Below are 20,101 nucleotides of genomic sequence, written 5' to 3'. Positions count from 1 at the left end.
GAGAGGTCTGGAGGGTTACGGACTGGGTGCAGGTCAATGGGACTAGTGGAATAAAGTTTTGGCACAGACTAGAAGGGCTGAATGGCCTGTTTTCTATGCTGTAGTGTTCTATGGTTCCATAAGTAAACCAGAGGGTGGGAACAGATTGTAGAAAAGCTCTCCTGAAATTTTTTTAAATGTGGAAGTTGACAGATTTATCAGAGGGAGTAAGTCACATGTTTCTCACCCAAGGGAACAATGGCTAGTTTCATCCCACCTTCAGTGAATCTTTTCAGCCACACTTTCACCCCAGCTGCCATCCTGAGACTGCATTACCTTGTGTACCCCTAAGCACCCTCCACCAAACTGCTGGTAGCCTTCAGCTACCCAGTGCTTTAAACCTCATTTCTGTTTTTTTAACCTATGAAACACCTTATTAGCTAACTTCCTCAACAGCCTCCTTAATTTATTGTTTTTTTCAATTAAATGGGCTAGATTGAACTGATTCTACCCCATGCTTGTTCTGCAGCAGGTCTAAATTTTAGTCAGTATTTTTCACGTGTAACTGAAATGACAAAAGACTCTTTTCAATGTGAACATGTTTCAGAAATGCTGGCTGACACTGTCAGATTCCTTTACATTAACTTGGCAAAGTAGCAATCAACTTACTGAAACTGTTAAAAATGCAAATTATAATTCAAGACAGTGTTATGTGTTTCAAAAATGTTTCTCAAGTTGAACTATACAGCAATTTCCCAACTAAAATGATAAACATTGTTTTAAAATATTTGATTAACAAAGATCATGAACAAAATAGTGAAATAGAATATAACTGGGAACTAGACACTCAAAAGAATAGGTTCAATAAAGACCTATCAAAAGGAGATTCAAAACTACTTCAGAGAAATCTTTGTGCATCTTAACTAATGCCATCAGAAATGATGGATATCTGTTTTTACAAGTCTGATTTTCTCTATCATGTGATTAAAAGGCTTACAGGACAAACAGTAAAACAACTTTTACTCAATGCTCTAATTGCCATCTTGAAGAAAACCAAAACTTTTCTCAAAGATGAATACAGCATCACTAAAGCTACAACTAAGATCACCATTTTCGAAGTCATCCCTGACTAATAAAAATACTTACAGGGAGCTTTTTGCACCACCTTGGGAGCTTTGTGAAAATCAGAAGGGATATAAGAAAGTAAACATAAAATGTGAGTTTAAATAATAAAAGAACAGACATAGAGGAAGAGAGTCTGAGCTACATACATAACAATAAGCTTTAAGAAATTTATTCTTTATAAAGCATCAAGTTTACAAAGTTATTTCACTGTGAACTCTTTCTTCAGAAGTCTAATTATTTCAATCCAACTCATCACATTAGCTTCCCACATTGCTTCCTGCAACCATGACTGCTTAGACTAGTAATACTGCTCCAGCATTAGTTGATAATATTTGTGGACTGGATAACAAAAGTAATAGGTGACTCTATTCAGTCACCTGTGGTATCTATGCTCCAAACCAGTGTGACAGTCTTGTTTCTTTTAAATGTGGTTGCCCTATGATAAGTGAATGTTTTTCAGTCCTACCAGAATCAGTGCCTGAACATTTACATATGAGAATCTTGCTATAATATGACCCTATTTTAACATACTCCGCAAAGTTCCAGGAAGTGGCTGGAAAAGGAAATGATCTTTTGAAATTGGGCAAAGGAGTTGAACCATAGATTTGCACAAACCTTCTCTTATTTAAAAATGTTTCTTTGCACCAACATACCAAATCAGAAGTTTTTTTTCTGAATTTTTCCCAAGATTATCTTTGACCCATCCTTGTTTCCCATTTTCAATACGCCATGCAAGTAAAATCATTTAAAAATGTCAATCTCTTCATATTTGGCAATAATAATCAGCTCCAATCTCAGAAACATTGCTTCAAACAACTTCTAACTTATTGGCTATCAGATATTCAGCAAACTTTCCTCCAATTAAACAATGACATAAACAAACCATCATCTTTAGTCCTTTCACAAACTCCATGTACCACACATTGATACGATCACCCTCCCTGACCACATCTCAGGCTAACCCTGGCTGTGCACGAAAGTTGCATCATATTTCACTTTGAACTAAGCTTCTGTTGTCAAGATCTACTTTCACCTCTGAAATATTGCATTTCCTCCTATAGGAAATATGGCACTTACCTTTTTCACTTCTCTTTTCCCATGCCCAGGATCTCCAAAACAGTTTCAAAGTGAATGAACAATTTACTTGTACTTCTTTCTACCTGATATGCTGTATTTCTCAGTTACATTGGTTTTCCCAGCACAGAGAAAGTTGCAAGCACACTGGTGACCACTTTGCTGAACACCTCCATTCGACCCACAAACACAACCATCAAGCGTCTAATCACCAACTCATTCTAACTATGAATTCTCCATTACCTTTTTAAAAGTCGTGATTATTTATTACAATCAACGTCCCTCCAACCATAACTAATTGCCCTTGAGAAGGTGGTGGTGAGGTGGTGAGCGGCAAAAGGTGTAGGACCACAAAACTGCTGCGAGAAAGTTCTAGGAATTTTAGATTAGCAATAACAAAGAAATGGGCAATGTATTTCAAAATGAGGATAGTGTGTTGCTTAAAGGGGACTGACAGGTGAGGTTTCTGATGTACTTATTTTTCTCGATGGTTGAAGTAATAGCTTTTAGAAGTGTTGTTGAAATAACTTAATGCATAATTGTGCTTTCTGTAGTCATGGTGCACTAGCACTGCCCAAGAGCAGGGTGAGCTGCCTCAAAAGACCAAAACCAGTTGCACTCACATCTGCTGTGATAAAGTGCTTAGACAGATTGGTCACGGCTAAATCCTGCCTAAGCAAGGAGCTGGACCTGCTGCAATTTGCCCACCGCCACAACAGGTCCACAGTGGATGCAGTCTCAGTGGCTCTCCCTCACCCTTGGATCCCAGGGCAAAGCAATACCTACGTCACGTTGCTGTTCGTTGATTACAGCTCGGTGTTCAACACCATCATCCCGTCAGTACAAATCAACAACAAGCTTCAAAACCTGAGCTTCTGTACCTTCCCCTGCATTTGGATTCTTGACCTGCTCACTGGGGACCACAGTCAGTGCGGATCGTAAATAACATCTCCTCACTGATACATAGAACATAGAATAGTACAGCACATGCTTAGGCCACTGGTCTACTCTTATCTACACACAAAACTGTGTGGCTGGGCATGCTCAAGCTGCATCTATAAATTTGTTGCTAGCATAACTTTTGTTGACAGGATCACAGATAGTGATGAGGTGGCATACAGGAGTAAGATAGATCAGATGATTGAATAGTGTTGTAACTACAACTCAAAGTCAGTAAGACAAAGGAACTGATTGTAAACTTCAGGAAGGTGGACAAGGGAACACATACCAGTCCTCATTGAGAGGTCAGCAGTGGAAAAGGTGAACACTTTCAAGATTCTGGGTGTCAACATCTCTGAAGATCTAATACTGGGTCCAATATATTTTTTGCAATTATGAAGAAGGCACACCAGCAGCAATATTTCATTAGGAATTTGAGGAGATTTGATATGTCATCAGAAGCTCTAGCACATTTCTATAGAGAACATTCAAACTGGTTGCATAACCATCTAGTATGGAGGGGCAACTGCACAGGATCGTAAACTTCGCCAGCTCCATCATGGGCACTAGCCTTCCCAGTATAGAGGACATCCTCAAAAAGGCAGCATCCATCATTAAGGACTCCTGTCACCCAGGACGTGCTCTCTTCTAATAACCACCATCAAGGAGGTGGTACAGGAGCCTGAAAACACACACAATGTTTTAGAACAGTTTCTTTCCCTCTGCCATCAGATTTCTGAATGCACAGTGAACCAACCCGTGAACATTACTTCTCTGTTTTTGCTCTCTTTTTGCACTTATTTAATTTAAATTAGTATATATATTTCTTATTGTAATGTATAGTATTGTTTAATGTATTGCACTGTATTGTTGCTGCAAAAGAACAAATTTGGCGACATACAGTATGTTAGTGGTATTAAACCTGATTCTGGAGTATATTACATGTCCTAGTAACTCTCAAAACTTCTTCCTACTGTTACTCAATATAGAGAAGCACTGACTCGCTAGATGAGCAAGGAGGGAGAATTGTATTCGTAAGGAGGGTTCCTTTCCACATTTAAACTGAAGCTACAAACTTCAAGATTTATGTAGGAGCTGTGATGGAGGTGTCCACCATACTGCTTGTAAGGTATATTTCTGTAAGTAAACTATGCAAGAATAAATCCATGATTAATCCATGAGGAAGAAGTTGCAAGTCAAATGGATTATGACCAGTTTTGCTGCAGGATGATGGTGTGAGGTTCATCTTGATTTATGCTTAAATTGTCTCCAAATGATGCAACTAAAAGACTGAAAGACCATTTAGGGCAGTTAGTCACATTGCTGTGGATTTGGGATCACAAAAGCCAAACTAGCTAAGGACATAAAGTTTGTCCTCTTAAGATAATCGGTGAACCAGCTGCACTATCACGGCACTCTGATGCTTTTGTGGTTGCCAGTATGGAGGCTAGTATTCTTTTTAAAAAACAAAGCATCCCACGTTGTTTAACTTACTGAATTTATCCTCTATCACTGCTGTTGTGGGATTTGAACAATCTATGATCTGTTAAACCAGCTCTCTGCATTACTAGCCCAGTGTTTCAATCACTGTACCCACACCAATACTTTAACTTGCCAGTGCTCAGCATAAAGTTAATGAACAACATCTTGTTTGCTAACCAGGGATATTAGTCTGCTGAACTCGAAGTCCAGTTCAGCAATTTCATGTAATTAGCATTTCTAGTTAAAGTACATTGTTTGATAATTTTAACAATACTGCTGCATCCCTCATCCAAATCACCCCAGATTTTTGCTTTGCACTATCATCTCTTAGCCATTTTATCCCTTCTACTTCCCACCCTATCAGAGGGCATCTCTGCATTCCATCTTCCACTCTGACTTTTCCTGCTCTTTCAATATGAGATCCCCACCTGCTTTAAGATGACCACTATTATCCCTGTACCTAAGAAAAATAAGGTAATGTGCCTTAATGACTCCCTGTTGGCACTTTTCCTAGTGGCTCATCATGAAATGTTTTGAGGGGCTGGTCATGGCACACATTTGTCTCTAGCCTCCCAGAAAATCTTGACCCACTGCAATTCATCTACTATTAAAACAGGTCCAACAATGGACACCATTCCCCATTTATTTCCAGAGCACCTGGATAGCAAAGCCACCTATGTTAGACCACAGTTTATTGACTATAGCTCTGCCTACAGTACTAAAATCCCAAGAAAATTTATCTCCACACTGCATGACCCAGGAATAAACACCTTCTTTTGCAATTGGATCCTTGACTTCCGGACCAGAAGGACAATAAGGATAGGCAGTGACATCTCCTGCATGTTTATGCCCGACACTGGAATCTCACAAAGTTGCATTCTCAACCCCTAATTTACTCCACATACACTCATGACTGTGTGGCCAGATTTTGCTCTAACTCCATTACACGTTTACAGAGTAACGGGCTGTATTTCAAATAAAAGTCAGAATACAGGAAGAAGGTAGAGAGCCTAGAGACTTGGTTTCATGGCAATAACCTTTTCCTCAATGTCAGCAAAACAAAAGAGTTGGTCATTGTCTTTAGGAACTGGGGGTATTGCACATGCTCTTGTTTAGATCAATGGTGGAGGTCGAGAGGGTTGAAAGCTTTAAGTTCTTAAGAGTGAATGCACCATTAGCCTGTCCTGGACCAACTATGCAGGTGCCATGGCCAAGACAGCCAAAGTTTTTCCACTGTACCTCAGATGCCAAAGATTATTTCCCCCCCACTTATTTCCCTGTAACTCAATCTCTCCCTCGTGCGCACCACTGTACACCAATTTACTTACCAGTCACCTACTCTAGTGGTAATCTCCAGTAACCAATTAACCTACCAATCATTCGATCTTTGGGTTACAGGAGGAAACTGAATGATACTGAGGATGTTTACACCATCTCTGGGAGAAGAACAAATTCCACCCATGTACACTGCAGATCGGGATTGATCCCTACTCAACAGATCTCCAGCTCTGCCTGCTGCACCATGGTATAATCATAACTTCACAGATGAGGCCTGCCTATTCAGCATTTTCTCTTACTTCAATTTTCCTGCATTTCAATAATTTCTGAGAGATTTTGGGTTCATCCAAGATTCTGCAGTAAACTTAATCATCACCAAGCCTCTTTCATTCAACACCTTTATGCTAGATGAGCTTCCAGTCTACCACTGTCTCATTCATGTGCATTGGTTCTGCCTAGCATTCAGATCTCTTAGTGTTTTATCTCATTTATTTACCTGCAACCTTGGCTATATTTCCCAAGAATATAGTTTTTTTTTAACAAACTGAATATCCCTATCTTCTTTGCTCTACCAATGAAGGCTTATATTTTCTGCAGGATAGTCCCAGATCCTAAATTTACTTGCTAAACATTTCCAATTCTACATTTCTACATAAAGATGTTCCTTAATTCTATCTACCCACTCTCTTCAAACAAACTATGTTTTTTTTTTATCAGCCTTTAAGTCTTTTTTGTAACAATGATAATTTTATTATCTGCTCTTATGAGAAGCAACCTGGATCATTAAAGATGCTATACAAATGCAAGTTACCGCTGGGAAGTGGTTTCCAAAACATTTCATTCCACTACCATTATAAATAACATTCATAAATTTTATTTGAAACAAATAATCAACTTCTGCAAGGAAGGCTGTACTGCCTATAACTCCACACAGTCCAACATCAATGATAATTATCCAACGCAGGTCAGGATGGCATTATCAAAGCAATTACTTCCAAACATATGTGAATTCTGCCATTTGTACAAACAGAACTAATAATGCTTACTTTTTAGAAAACATTTTGACATCTCAGGTTACCTGATACACTGAACAAAACAATGTACATATACAAATAATGATGAAGCTTAATTAATTGCTCTGTTGAGACATACTAACATAATGCATTCAGAAAGTTACATATTTCATAACTTTAATTAATGTTTTTACTCTTCCTAACTGCAAAAGCCACAAGTACTTATCATTAATATCTAATCACGTATAAGAAGAATGACTATTCTAGATTAACTTTTTTTTCCACATGCATCATTCTATTGAGGCCTCTATATCTCTTGGAGAAAAAAAAATGTTCATAGTATTGCTGAACAATTTGTTCCTGTTCATCTGAAGCACTGAGACTAAGAAACAAATCTGGAAGATTTAATTATTAATAATTTGAATAATTGTTTCTACAGATTGCCACAGGAATTCAATTACTTCAATTCAACGAAATAATAAAAATCTAACAGCCTAAATGAGAAATTCAGTGTACCATAAATTGTTTTTTCTTCCTTACCTCAGTCATGCCTGGAGTAATAGTCGGGGCAGCAATGAATACAACAAATGGAGCAAACTCTGCAGTTCTCAAAACCTTCAGTGCCTGTGGTAGATAAGTTTCATGATCAGTAAAGCCTGGAGTTGAATGTTAATTTAAACCAATGGTATGGACAAGCACAGTTGGCAAGAAAAAGTTTGTGAACCCTGGTTTTCTGCATTAATTACTCATAAAGTATGATGTGATCTTCGTCTAAGTCACAATAATAGACAAACACAATCTGCCAGGTAATGGCAAAGGGTTCACTAACTTTTTCTTGCAACTGTAGCTCATAAACTACATTCATGTACAAACGTATTTCAATCACATAAATGTGGACCATCTGAATCCCTCAGCCTAATAGACAAACAAAATGTACCCTTATTAATGAGGTAGAACTTCATTTGCAAAGGTAAAACACTGATTGCTTGCTTATTCAACCTCTTGCTCTCTTCAGAAAATTTAAATGATAGCAAAAAGGAGAGAGGTTACATGAAGGGGAAGGGCTTGGAGGGTTATGAGCCAAACATGGGCAACTAGTACGAGCAGGTAGGATGCTGTGGGCACAATGGTCAGGTTGGGCTGACAGGCTTGTTTTAATACTTTATGACCCTATGATTAAGATCAATGTTAGGTTGAAGGTAGTAATTAAGACAACTATGTATGTGTTTTAAAAAAAATTATGGTAAGACTTGTATTTGAAAATTAGTACGCACTATCAATGCAAAACAAGATACAATGAACACTGTAAACTAATTACTTTCCATGAAGCATTTGCTGGTCTGTGTACGAGACAGTTTGTCTGTTACCAGATTGTTGATCTCTGAAACAGACCAAATTACTAAACTTGAATAAAACAGAAAGGAATGATGACTGCAAAAGGAACTGTACATCTGCTCATTCTTCTCACAGCAAATTTGCATGGCAAATCTCAGTTACACTTAAACCTGAGTGCTGTAGTTCACTTCCTTACTATCAGATAATTTTAACTAATTATTGATCTCTCCTAAACAAGCCCTCATGATTTTTAAATAATACTAATTAAATTTAACTTTCACAGCTTCATAGAGCTGCAAATGCAAGGTTTCAAGACTAAAGATTAGCTTTAATGACCAGCAAAGTCTGATGAGTGCTGGGGCCAGCCTGTTTGGAATGTGGGAGGAAATCAGAGCACCTAGAAGAAATCCACATGGTCACGGGTATAAAAGGATCCTTTTCTGGTTGGCTGCCAGGGACTAGTGTGTTCCGCAGATTGGTTGAGGAAACAGGTAGAATGCAGAAGGACTGAGATTAGAGAGTGGGCAAGAAAGTGGCAAATGAAATACAATGTTGGAAAATGCATGGTCATGCATTTTGGTAGTAGAAATAAATGTGCAGACTATTTTCTAAACAGGGAGAAAACCCAGGAATTTGAGACACAGAGGGACTTGGGTGTCCTTGTGCAAAACACCCTAAAGGTTAACTTGCAGGTTGAGTCGGTGGTGAGGAAGGCAAATGCCATGCTAGCATTCATTTCAAGAGGTCTAGAATACAAGAGCAAGGATGTGATGCTGAGGCTTTATAACACTGGTGAGGCCTCACCTTGAGTATTGTGAACAGTTTTGGGCCCTTCATCTTAGAAAAGATGTGCTGGCATTGGAGAGCGTCAAGAGGAGGCTCACGAGGATGATTCCAGGAATGAAAGGGTCATCAAATGAGGAACGTTTGATGGCTCTGGGTCTGTACTCGCTGGAATTTAGAAAGATGAGGGGTGATCTTATTGAAACCTTTTGAATATTGAAAGGCCTAGACAGAGTTGATGTGGAATGGATGTTTCCCATGGTGGGAGAGCCCAGGACCAGAGGACACAGCCTCAGGATAGAGGGGTGCCCTTTCAAAACAGAGATGTGGAGAAATTTCTTTAGCTCAAGGGTGGGGGTGGTGAATTTGTGGAGTTTGTTGCCACATGCAGCTGTGAAGGCCAGGTGTTGGGTGTATTTAAGGCAGAGGTTGATAGGTTCTTGATTGGACATGGCATCAAAGGTTATGGGGAGAAAGCTGAGAACTGGGGTTGAGGAGGACAAAAAAAGGATCAGCCATGATTGAATGGTGTTGCAGACTCGATGGACCAGATGGCCTCTGCTCCTATATCTCATGGTCTTATGGAATGAATGTACAAACTCCTTACAGATGGGAGGAGAAATTGATTGCTGGCGTTGTAAGGTGTTACGCTACCCACTATGCTATCGTGCCCTCTCACCAAATAGTTCAATTAACCTTCTGAGTCTTTGAGGAATTTAAGTATTAGTTATGGGGTCTTACTGTGGATCAATAAATACCCACCAATGCTACTCCCATTTTCAAATATTCCTCTAGATCTTTCTTAAATGTCATGAAACTCTCTGCATCTACCACTCTTTTTAACAAACATCTTTCATTGTCAAAAGGAGCACTGCATTTTGTTTTGTTGAACTGAAGAATTATAAATCAAAAATTCAAAGAATGCTAAAACGATTCAGAATCATTAATTCCATTTTAGTGTAATGCGCCATTTCAAAAGTTGCAAACAACTTTTAATCGAGAAAAAAAATGTGCTGTTTTACATTACAACACTGCCTTCCCTCTTGTTTAATTGCAGAATTCATCAACTTTCTATAAACAATACATAATTAAATATACAAAACCTGATCTGTTTAAATACAGTAAGTTGCAATATACTTTGCCTCATTCACCTTTCCTAAAAGAATTGATTATTTTGTAGGGCCAGTTACAGTGAGGCTATACTTCATTCAAGTAAACATTGAGCCATCCTGAACCCACTGATTTTTGGATCTGTTGCCCAAACTTTCAATCTCCAGGTAAAAAAGGGCCAAACCTAAAAGTGTCTCTGAAAGCAGAGCAAACTCGAGCAGTAAACATGTCTTATCAGAGTATCCCATTAGACCCACAGAAGGCTCTGATGCCATCTACTTCAAAGACCTCAAAGTCTCTAATAGGTGGATACATTTAAAAACTACTCAAATTGATTTACACAATTAGAAGTAAAACATTAAAATACAAATAGAAATTAAATTAAAACTCTTTTTGCTCTCATATAATTAAATGTATTAAAATGAAGCAAATAGTGTAAAAAAACTTCCGTTCTTACTGAGTGTAAGAACTCAGTAAGTTCTTGTCAGTGTCAGAAATTCCACCCAAATAAAGGGAAACGCTGTCTGTAAACTATATGAGTGCCCAGTGTTGTCCAGATACGCTAGCATTTCACTTTGACATGGTAATTTGAGGTGCACTGGACACTGTGTGGCTGATAGGCATGAAAGCACAATCTGGACCATTAATTCACTGTGAGTGTCCATTGTAAACCCATTCTTTTGCTCAACTGGTCTATATACTATGTTTCCAGCAGAGGTCACCATAAACACAAAATAATCTGCAGATGCTGTGATCAAAGCAACACTTTCGGTACGCTGGATGAACTCAGCAGGTCGGGCAGCATCAGTCAGAAACAATGAGTCACGTTTCGGGCCGGAACCCTTTGTCAGGACTGAAGAATGAAAGATGGGGAAGGATTTGAAGAATGCTTGTCACCATATACTGATCAATGTCACTTCAATAATTCATCCCACAAAACAGAGTCCAATTGTAGCTATTCTACTGTAATCAGGAAAAATCCACTAATTTAGCAGTAACTTAAGGTCCTATCTGATCTATGTGGTTTAATGAGTTACCGGGTACATTATTTAGTCACTAGTAAGCTCAACAATGAATTGATATTTCACCAAGTTAAATACATTTTTTCCTGAAAACAAATTTTTAGTAAAATAAGGTTTCTCGAAGTATGAAACGATTGTTAGTAAGAATAATAACTTACGTTTTTCTTCTTTCATCAACCCATAAGTAATCTGATGACAGATGGTTAAAAAGCCCAACAAGGCTGATTATAGTTACTGCCTGACAAACTGTAAAATGAAACTTGACTGGCAGCACTAACGACATGGCAAAAGTATGGCAATAGCCAGGATAACACCAGAGCAATAACAATAATATTCAAATTATGATGGTTTCTGTTCCCTTACTGACCTGTGGCTCAACATCTAGAATTGCAATGAGTCCTTGTTCATGGATTTTCCGTATCGTTTCCAGCTTTGTTCCATACATTGCATCCTCATGACTGCCATATTCCAGATATTCATTGTTGGAAATGTCTTGCATCATTTGATCATGTGAAACAAAATGATAATTTTTGCCATTTTCTTCATCTTTTCTGGCAGGTCTGGTAGTGTCTATGTAGAAAAACAATTTTACATTAGGTGACAGGTATTGCTGTTGAAAATTAAGGTTCTAGCTGACAGCTGGCTCATTATTCTTTTCTGACCATTGAAGAAAATTTTACAGGAGGAGAGAAAGGTTTTGGGAGAGGATCACAGAACTTGGGTCTTTGATTATACATTGAACAGGAAATACACAAAGTAACTCAAATTTGAGAAACACAGGGTACTGACACTTTATAGAACTCAAAAAGGGTAAATAAGGCCCAAGTGGGATCTGAGCATGAGGATAACATTTTTAAATTGTAAATTTGATTAATTAAATCAAAGGAGGTCAGTGAGCACATAGCACAGTGAGGTCAACTGGTAAGCAGGAATGATAGGTATTTGTCCACAGTAAGGAAATTTTTAGATGAGGTAAGCAACCAAAGGTGGTTAGGTTCAACTGCCATCCTTTCTGTGTGAAAACAAAATAGTGTCTATGGTGCTAAGAGAGATTATGGGATCCAGTGCTCTAAGACAATCTACTGGATAATAAGACCATAAGATATAAGAGCAGAATTAGGCCAATTGGCCCATCAAGTCTGCTCCACCATTTCATGGCTGAACTATTTTTCCTCTCAGCCCCAGTTTTCTGCCTTCCCCATGTATCCCTTCATGCTGACCAATCAAGAATCTATCAACCTCTGACTTAAATATACATAGAGACTTGGCCTTCACAGCAGCCTGTGGCACAGAATTCCATATCTCTTCTAAAAGGACACCCCTTTATTTTGAGGCTGTCTCTTTTGGTCTTAATACACTCCGACCATAGGAAACATCCTTTCCACGTACACTCTATCAAGGCCTTTCACCATTTGATAGATTTCGATGAGGTTCATTCTTCTGAATTCTAGAGAATACAGGCCCAGAGCCATCAAACTCTCTTCATATGACAAGCCATTTAATCCTGGAATCATGTTTGTGGACTTCCTTTGAACCCACTCCAGTTTCAGCACATGCTTTCTAAGGGGTCCAAAACTGCACACAATACTCTAAATGAGGGCTTGCCAATGCTTTATAAAGTTTCAACATTACATCCCTGCTTTTATATTCTAGTCCTCTTGAAATGAATGCTAAGAATGCTAATGAATGAAATATTTGCCTTCCTCACCACAGACTCAACCTGCAAATTAACCTTTAGGGAATCTTGCACAAAGACTCCAAAATCTCTTTGTGCCATAGGTTTTTGTATTTTCTCTTCATTTAGAAAATAGTCAACCATTTAATTTCTTCTACCAAAGTCCATCACCATACACTTCCTAATACTGTACTCCAACTGCCACTTTGCCCGATCCCCTAACCCAAATCCTCTGTAGCCTCACTATTTCCTCAAACCCAGCAGTTCCTCCACCTACCTTTGTATTGTCTGCAAACTTTGCAACAAAGTAATTCCATCATCCAAATCATTGACATATAATGTAAAAAGAACTGGTCCCAACACAGACCCCCTGTGGAACACCACTGGCAGCCAACCAGAAAAGGCTCCCTTTATGCTCACTCTTTGCCTCCTGCCAATAAGCCTCTGCTTAATCCACGCTAGAATCTTTCCCGTAATACAATGGGCTTGTAGCTTGTTAAACAGCCTCACATGTGGCATCTTGTTGAAGGCCTTCTGAAAATCCAAGTACACAATGTTGACTGACTGTCCCTTGTCTATTCTGCTTGTTATTTCGTTAAAGAATTCCAATAGATTTGTCAGGCAAGTTTTTCTCTTGAGGAATCCATGCTGATTACAGCCTATTTTATCATGTTCCTCCAAGTATCCTGAAACCTCATCCTTAACAACCAACTGCAACATCTTCCCAATCACTGAAGTCAGGCTAAATGGCTTTCTTCTGCCTCTCTCTCCCCTTGAAGAGTGGATCTGAAGTGATAATCCTTGACTAACTGCACCCCCCCATTCAACAGTACAGTGTTTTCGCCATTTTGGCTGATATCACATAATTTCTTCAATGAAACAAGCAAGAAAATAATCTAATAAATCCTAAAGGGATTGGACAGGCTAGATGCGGGAAGATTGTTCCCGATGTTGGGGAGGTCCAGAACGAGGGGTCACAGTTTGAGGATAGAGGGGAAGCCTTTTAGGACCGAGATTAGGAAAAACTTCTTCACACAGAGAGTGGTGAATCTGTGGAATTCTCTGCCACAGCAAACTGTTGAGGCCAGTTCATTAGCTATGTTTAAAAGGAAGTTAGATATGGCCCTTGTGGCTACAGGGGTCAGGGGGTATGGAGGGAAGGCTGGGTTCTGAGTTGGATGATCAGCCATGATCATAATAAATGGCGATGCAGGCTCGAAGGGCTGAATGGCCTACTCCTGCACCTATTTTCTATGTTTCTATAAGTTATTTTGAACATAGATGCTTTGCATTTTAAAAATTTACTCTGATGCCCAGAAAGTAAAAACAAATAATATTATCTAATAATGAAATAAATGCCAATGCAAGAATAACGGGAATGCAGTATATTATTAATATGTGAAACAGGAATTTCAGGTGAAAACGGAACTGAATTATGAACAGCAGAAATTAGCTGATTGGGTTACACCACAGTTAGCTTTAGCTGGCCAGTGGTGTAGTGGCATCAGCACTGGACTTCGAGGTGAATCCAGCCAACTCCTTGCACACTTTCCATCTGTGCTGGGTTGAGCATTGAGCTAGCAACTATGCCTCGTAAAAAGCAGTCAAAGTGTCGCCCAATGTGCTACAAGGTGTGAAAAGGAACAACAATAACGCAGTTAGCTTTGCATACACAGTCATGAATCTTAGCTTTTGTTATTTTTAAGAATTTGCCCAATTTAAACCATTAAGTTCTCTGAAGGATATTTGTGCTTTATTTAACAGTACATGTATACTCTTAATAATGTGAGGAGGGCTAATACTCTGGACGAGAAAGAAAACAAAATTCCTGTAGCTAGGAAAACGTTGAATTTTAAAAGTTTCAATTAATTTATTATCATTTCTGTCTTTTTAAATACTCCTCTCCTTTTTGTTTATCTGTACCAGATTTGACTCTTACATCTTTTCTAACTTTTCTTCTCATTTACAATATTTTGTTTCTTAAATCTGTTATGGAGACAGGCTGTAGGTGTAATTGCTCATTGAAATCTCAGCTGCCCTTGTAAGAAGAATATCATTTTATATTATAGCCAAAATACTTTCAAGCTGAAGAACATAAGGGAAAGTCTGCTGAGCTATCTAATTTCATTAAAACAACTTGTTTCAACATCTGGGGCTCTTTTGCCAGCATAATGGGCAAACCTTTGTTGCCCAGAAATCACGGGCTCCTGGGCCATACTGTTTGTTCAGCTTCCCCACTTTACTTCATTTGCCCCATCATTAAAATGTTCCCACAACCTACTGACTCATGTTCAAGAACTCTTCATCTCGGGTTCTCGATATTTATTATGATTATCTCTTTGTTTTTGTGCTTGCAGTTTGTTGTCCTTTGCACAGTGGTTGAATGCCCAAGTTGGTGTAGTTTTTCATTGATTTTATTATGGTTATTAATCTATGATGGATTTATTGAGTATAGTTGCAAGAAAATGCATATGGTGACATCAGTGGCATATCTAAGGTATGGCACGTGCCCTGGGCGCCACTTGAAGGGGGGTGGCACTGAGCAGTTTCTATTAAAGTCAGACAAGCCATCCTCGGATAGTGAAAAAAGAATTTTCTTCAGATGTATGATATGTCTTTGATTATCATGGATGAGAAGCACTAGGATGGCCTTATTTCAGAGCATTGTGTAAGAAGACCATGAAACGTTTCTTCACGAAGAAGGAAAGTGGAGCTGAAGGACAGAAGAGATGAAAGTTGGAGGTGGAGGAAGCCAAGAAGTTGAGCAAGTTCTTCAAACCTTTCTTTGAAAAGCCTGGAACAAGTAGTTCAACACATTCCACGGAGTCGCCTGCACCTGCTACAAGTTTGTTAGAATCCGAAGGTGGATCAAGTACAAATGTGTCACAAGTCGAGGAGGAAGTCAAGTCAGATAAATCCGAGTATGATGAGATTAAGAGTGACGCTGCCACAGAGTGGACATGACAGGAGGGGAAGACGATGGTGGTGGTGATGACGTTGAGTTTATTGATGAGATTTTACCTGACAACACTGAACCTAGTGAACTGGATGGTGTCAAAGAGCCTCGAACAGTCATACCAAAAGTGATTGAACATGACATTGGACTTCTGAAGTTCGACAGGGATACTGGAAAAGCAATTCTGCCTGACACGTTGAGAACAGAAATAATGAAGCTGGGTTCAAAGTATTTCCAGAACAGTGAGGGGTCTTTCCTACCAACAAATAACTGCTCAATGAACAAAACTTGGTTCAAGAGGAAAAAATTGGGAAATGGCCGTGGTGAGGAAGTGACTCGCTCATGGCTGGTCTAGTCCCCTTCTAAAAAGTCTGCATTTTGTATCTGTTGTCTTCTCTATTCCCGGTCAGACCATCAATCCTCATTGGAGCAGGAAAGTGGATTCAATCAGTGGAAAGCACCTGAAAGGATTAGTGTTCATGAAAATGCCAAGAATCATCAGGAATGCTTCACACAGTAGAAAGAAATGGAAAGAAATTTATTTGGAAACAAAGGAGTTATTGATGCGGTATTTCAGTCACAGATTGAGAAGGAAAAGCAGAAATGGTGTGATATCTTGACGAGAAGCCTTCACTGCATAAAATTCCTTGCGACTCAGAACCTGGCTTTGCGAGGACACGGAGTCACTTCAGCTAGACGATGACTCCAATGTGGGAAATTTCCTTGGCTTACTGAACTACTGGCCATTTTTGACCCTATCATAAAAGAACACCTCACTCATTTGGAAAGTCATCCTGGATCCACGTCTTATCTTTCACCGGGTGTGCAGAACGAATTCATCCACATGATGGCATCCACTGTTCACCAGAGTTTACTGAGAAGCATTTGTAAAGCCAAGTACTATGGTCTCATGTTCGACCCGACTCCTGATCAGGCACACCATGGGAAGTAGTGAAGTATGTGAAAGTTGATTTTGAGAGGAAAACAGTCTGTGTTAGAGAGTCCTTCCTTGGTTTTATCCAGATAAGCCAGAAAGATGCTGAGAGCTTGGTTGAAGACATCTTGAAACAGCTAGAGAAGGACGAAATGGAGCTACAAGATTGTCGGTCACAGTGCTATGACAATGCAGCTGTGATGGCTGGACACAGAAGTGGTGTTCATCAAAGAATAAGTGAGAAAAACAATCTGGCAGTGTTTGTGAATTGTGACAATCGCTCACTCAACTTGGTGGGTGTACATGCAGCCAAGCAGGATACAATGATGGTCACGGTTTTTGGAACCATCGAAGCTCTCTATGTGTTTTTCTCTTGTTCAACACAGTGCTGGGAAAAACTCAAAAACACCGTGCCTGTGGTTGTTAAGTCAGAGTCCAAAACCAGGTGGAGTGCAAGGACAGAAGCAGTGAAGCCCCTCAACAAGTACCTTGAGGAGATACTTCAAGTTCTCCAGGACATGACAGACAATAAAAACGAGACCAGTGAAACAAAAAGTGACACAAGGCAGCTGTACAACCGCATGTTGTTACGATTTTCTGATGTTGCTAGGATTTTGGAACAAAGTACTCATTCACATTGACTGTATTCAAAAGAGGCTGCAGGATCCTAGCATGAACTTCCACGATGCTGCCCTGGACTTGAAAGCCCTCCAAGATTATTTTTATGATGAAAGAGAAGTGTTGGTCAGTAAGTCACTTGAAGAAGGAGTCGGTCTCTGTCAAGAATGGAATATTGAAGTTGAAAGACGTCAGAGACGAAAGAAATGAATGGCTGATGAGAACTTGAGAGACGCTGGGTTAACAGCTAAGGAGGAAATGGAAAGAGTTATGAAGGGAACACTCGACCGCTTTCACAGAGAAATGGACGAAAGGTTCACTCGTTTGCACGACACTGACGCCAAGTTTGGGTTCCTTCTCTATGTCGAGGGACCGTGTTTTGGTACCGATAGTAACGACCTAAAGAAGAAGTGCAAAAATTTGGGCGAATTGTACAGCTCTGATGTTGATGGACAGCAGCTATATGAAGAAATTTTGGATTGCAGAATGTTGCTATCAAGGCGGGTCAACATGAAAATATCAAGACCTGAAGAGCTCCTTGAATTTATTGTTCAGTATGGAGATGAGAGCTTCTTCCCAAATCTTCCCATTGCTATTCAGATAAGGCTAACCATCACAGTTTCCATCGCCAGCTGTGAGAGATCATTCAGCAAGTTAAAACTAATACTTCCATATTTGAGAGCCTCCATGGGTCAAGCAGACTCTGTGATCTTGCTCTGTTGAGTGTAGAAAGAGAAGAAACTGAAAAAACTGATTTTGATCACATCATAGACCAATTTGCATTAGTGAAAGCAAGGAAGATGCAGTTATAATTTTCATGTAGTGCCTTAATTTGTTAATTAAAAGATTAACGAACTTGACTTGTATTTTTGAGCTGATATTATGGTAAAATTATCTAAAAGACAGGTGTCAGATTTTTGGACAGGGGCGCAATTTCAGTGCCTGCCATAGACGCTATTTTTCGTAGATACGCCTCTGGGTGACATACATGTACTTTGAACTTCAAGGCATGGTTCAGACCTTAAATGAGGATCTGACAGGCTACACTAAAGCATATTCGAGTGCAACATAGAAACAGGTTGGATTCTTTCTAGAAGTTAGGAGTGGCGGTCTGTTGGTATCAGGTTTTAACTGGGGGACAAGGCCAGTACTATATGCCCCTTATATTAGTTCAGCATGTACTGTTTGGGCCGAAGAACCTGTATTTACGCTGAATATTTATATAACCTTATGACTCTCTTTGTCATTTACTAGTGTTTTAAACTTTCTAGAAATGGCTGCCAACCAAAACTTGGTCCAAATCTGCAGGCGTTTATGCTTGTTTGTGCGTAGTCTATGCCAGTTCACAGCTAGTCCAAAGGAAGAACAAGAAAAGGTGGAGATACTGTTAAACTGAAACAAGATCAAAAATGCTTCTTTGATTGAAAGGCAATCTACTTTTATGAATACAATAACTGATGTGTAACAACCACGACTGTCCAACAAACTACAATAGTTTTTGTTAAGGATTTAACTATTTCACACATATACAATATTTCCAAATCCACCACTTACGTGGAATAGGGTATGCAAATCTGTCAGGATGTTTTGTAATAAGAGTGTTTTTAATGTGCCGTCGTCCTACTCCATGGGCTCCTTTTACATAAATAAGAAAGGTAAAAACAAAATTTTATTCACTTTTAAAAGATGCCTTGAACAGTAATTAGTAAATGCAATTGTACAATTAATGAAATTATATCACAGTTTCTTTTTATTTACCTAGTAACACCAGAGTCTTCCTTCTGAAGGCTGGCAGTTTTACTACTTCTTCATATGTGACGAGATCTAGTTGATCGAAGACTAAAAGAGAGACCCATTGTAAAAGTCAATTGAATATTATGATTCTTTTTCACAACAGTTAAATTAGAGGGATTTTTAAAATAATTTCTTGGAATTTCAGACTAAGATTACAAAATCTATCATGATCTGAAGTACCAAAGAATTACTCTTTATTCCAGAGTAGAGTGCAGTGCAATTAAGTATTATTCTGCAATTGAACAGTTGCTTTGTAAAAAAAAAACACACATTTTCAAATGATATGAGATGAAGTGTTCTTGATTTTGTTATTGAATAATCGGTGTTATTGAAACTGGTGTCTGATTTTCCCTTCATTTAAAAATTTCTCAGAACAATAGCTTATAGTGAAGTGGGATAAGTACATATTTTGATGTTTTTGGCACTGTTCAGAATAATTTAAGGGATAAGTGTACATCTTTTCAATAGTATTTAACATTACAGAATACTAAAGACGGTATTAAAATGAACAACATATAGAGCAAACCTGGAAGGTGAGGAACACATCTTTAATGATATAAAGTTCTGCCAAAAATCTTAGCCAATTAACAAGTGATATGAAGACTATCAATTTTTCTGTAAGTACTTATTACTAGATTTTTGTTAGCGGTTTTCTGTTAGCCACCAGATATTTTGCCCATTATGAACTAATCTTCTGGAAAAAAAAATGCAGGCTGTAATAAGGACAAGCATGGGAACTCACTTTTCAGAGGTTAACAGTGGAAAAATATAAAGCTTTGCCTTAATCTTAACCTAAAACCACAATGATTCAGACTGCTAGTTGAAAAAGATGAAATATTTGTTCAAATGAACATTCTAAAATTTGAAAATCTGAAATCATTCCAACCATTGGAGACACAAAAACAATTCCACGCTACGGTTTGAAGGAATGCTTATATGACAAACCTAATGTACTTAATACATGAATGAAATATGCATCTTCCA

General features: G+C 38.7%; 1 protein-coding gene across 8 annotated transcripts in view; it reads right to left on the bottom strand.

Moving 5' to 3' along the window:
- Positions 1-20,101, bottom strand: part of caska (calcium/calmodulin-dependent serine protein kinase a) — a 415,030-nt gene that overhangs the window by 3,759 nt on the left and 391,170 nt on the right. For 4 of the 8 annotated variants that reach the window (XM_063050785.1, XM_063050788.1, XM_063050790.1 and 1 more), the window contains 4 exons: positions 19,082-19,162; positions 18,878-18,958; positions 11,508-11,710; positions 7,431-7,514 (listed from right to left, as the gene is read on the bottom strand). In XM_063050785.1, coding sequence (XP_062906855.1) covers positions 7,431-7,514; positions 11,508-11,710; positions 18,878-18,958; positions 19,082-19,162 — 449 coding nt within the window. The remainder of the gene's footprint in view (positions 1-7,430; positions 7,515-11,507; positions 11,711-18,877; positions 18,959-19,081; positions 19,163-20,101) is intronic. The other 4 variants (XM_063050787.1, XM_063050789.1, XM_063050791.1 and 1 more) reach the window with 1 other exon arrangement.

The sequence above is a fragment of the Mobula hypostoma genome, chromosome 6 (assembly GCF_963921235.1).
Source record: "Mobula hypostoma chromosome 6, sMobHyp1.1, whole genome shotgun sequence".
In the NCBI taxonomy this organism is placed as follows: Eukaryota; Metazoa; Chordata; class Chondrichthyes; order Myliobatiformes; family Myliobatidae; genus Mobula; species Mobula hypostoma.
This window is presented reverse-complemented; position numbering and strand designations above follow the sequence as displayed.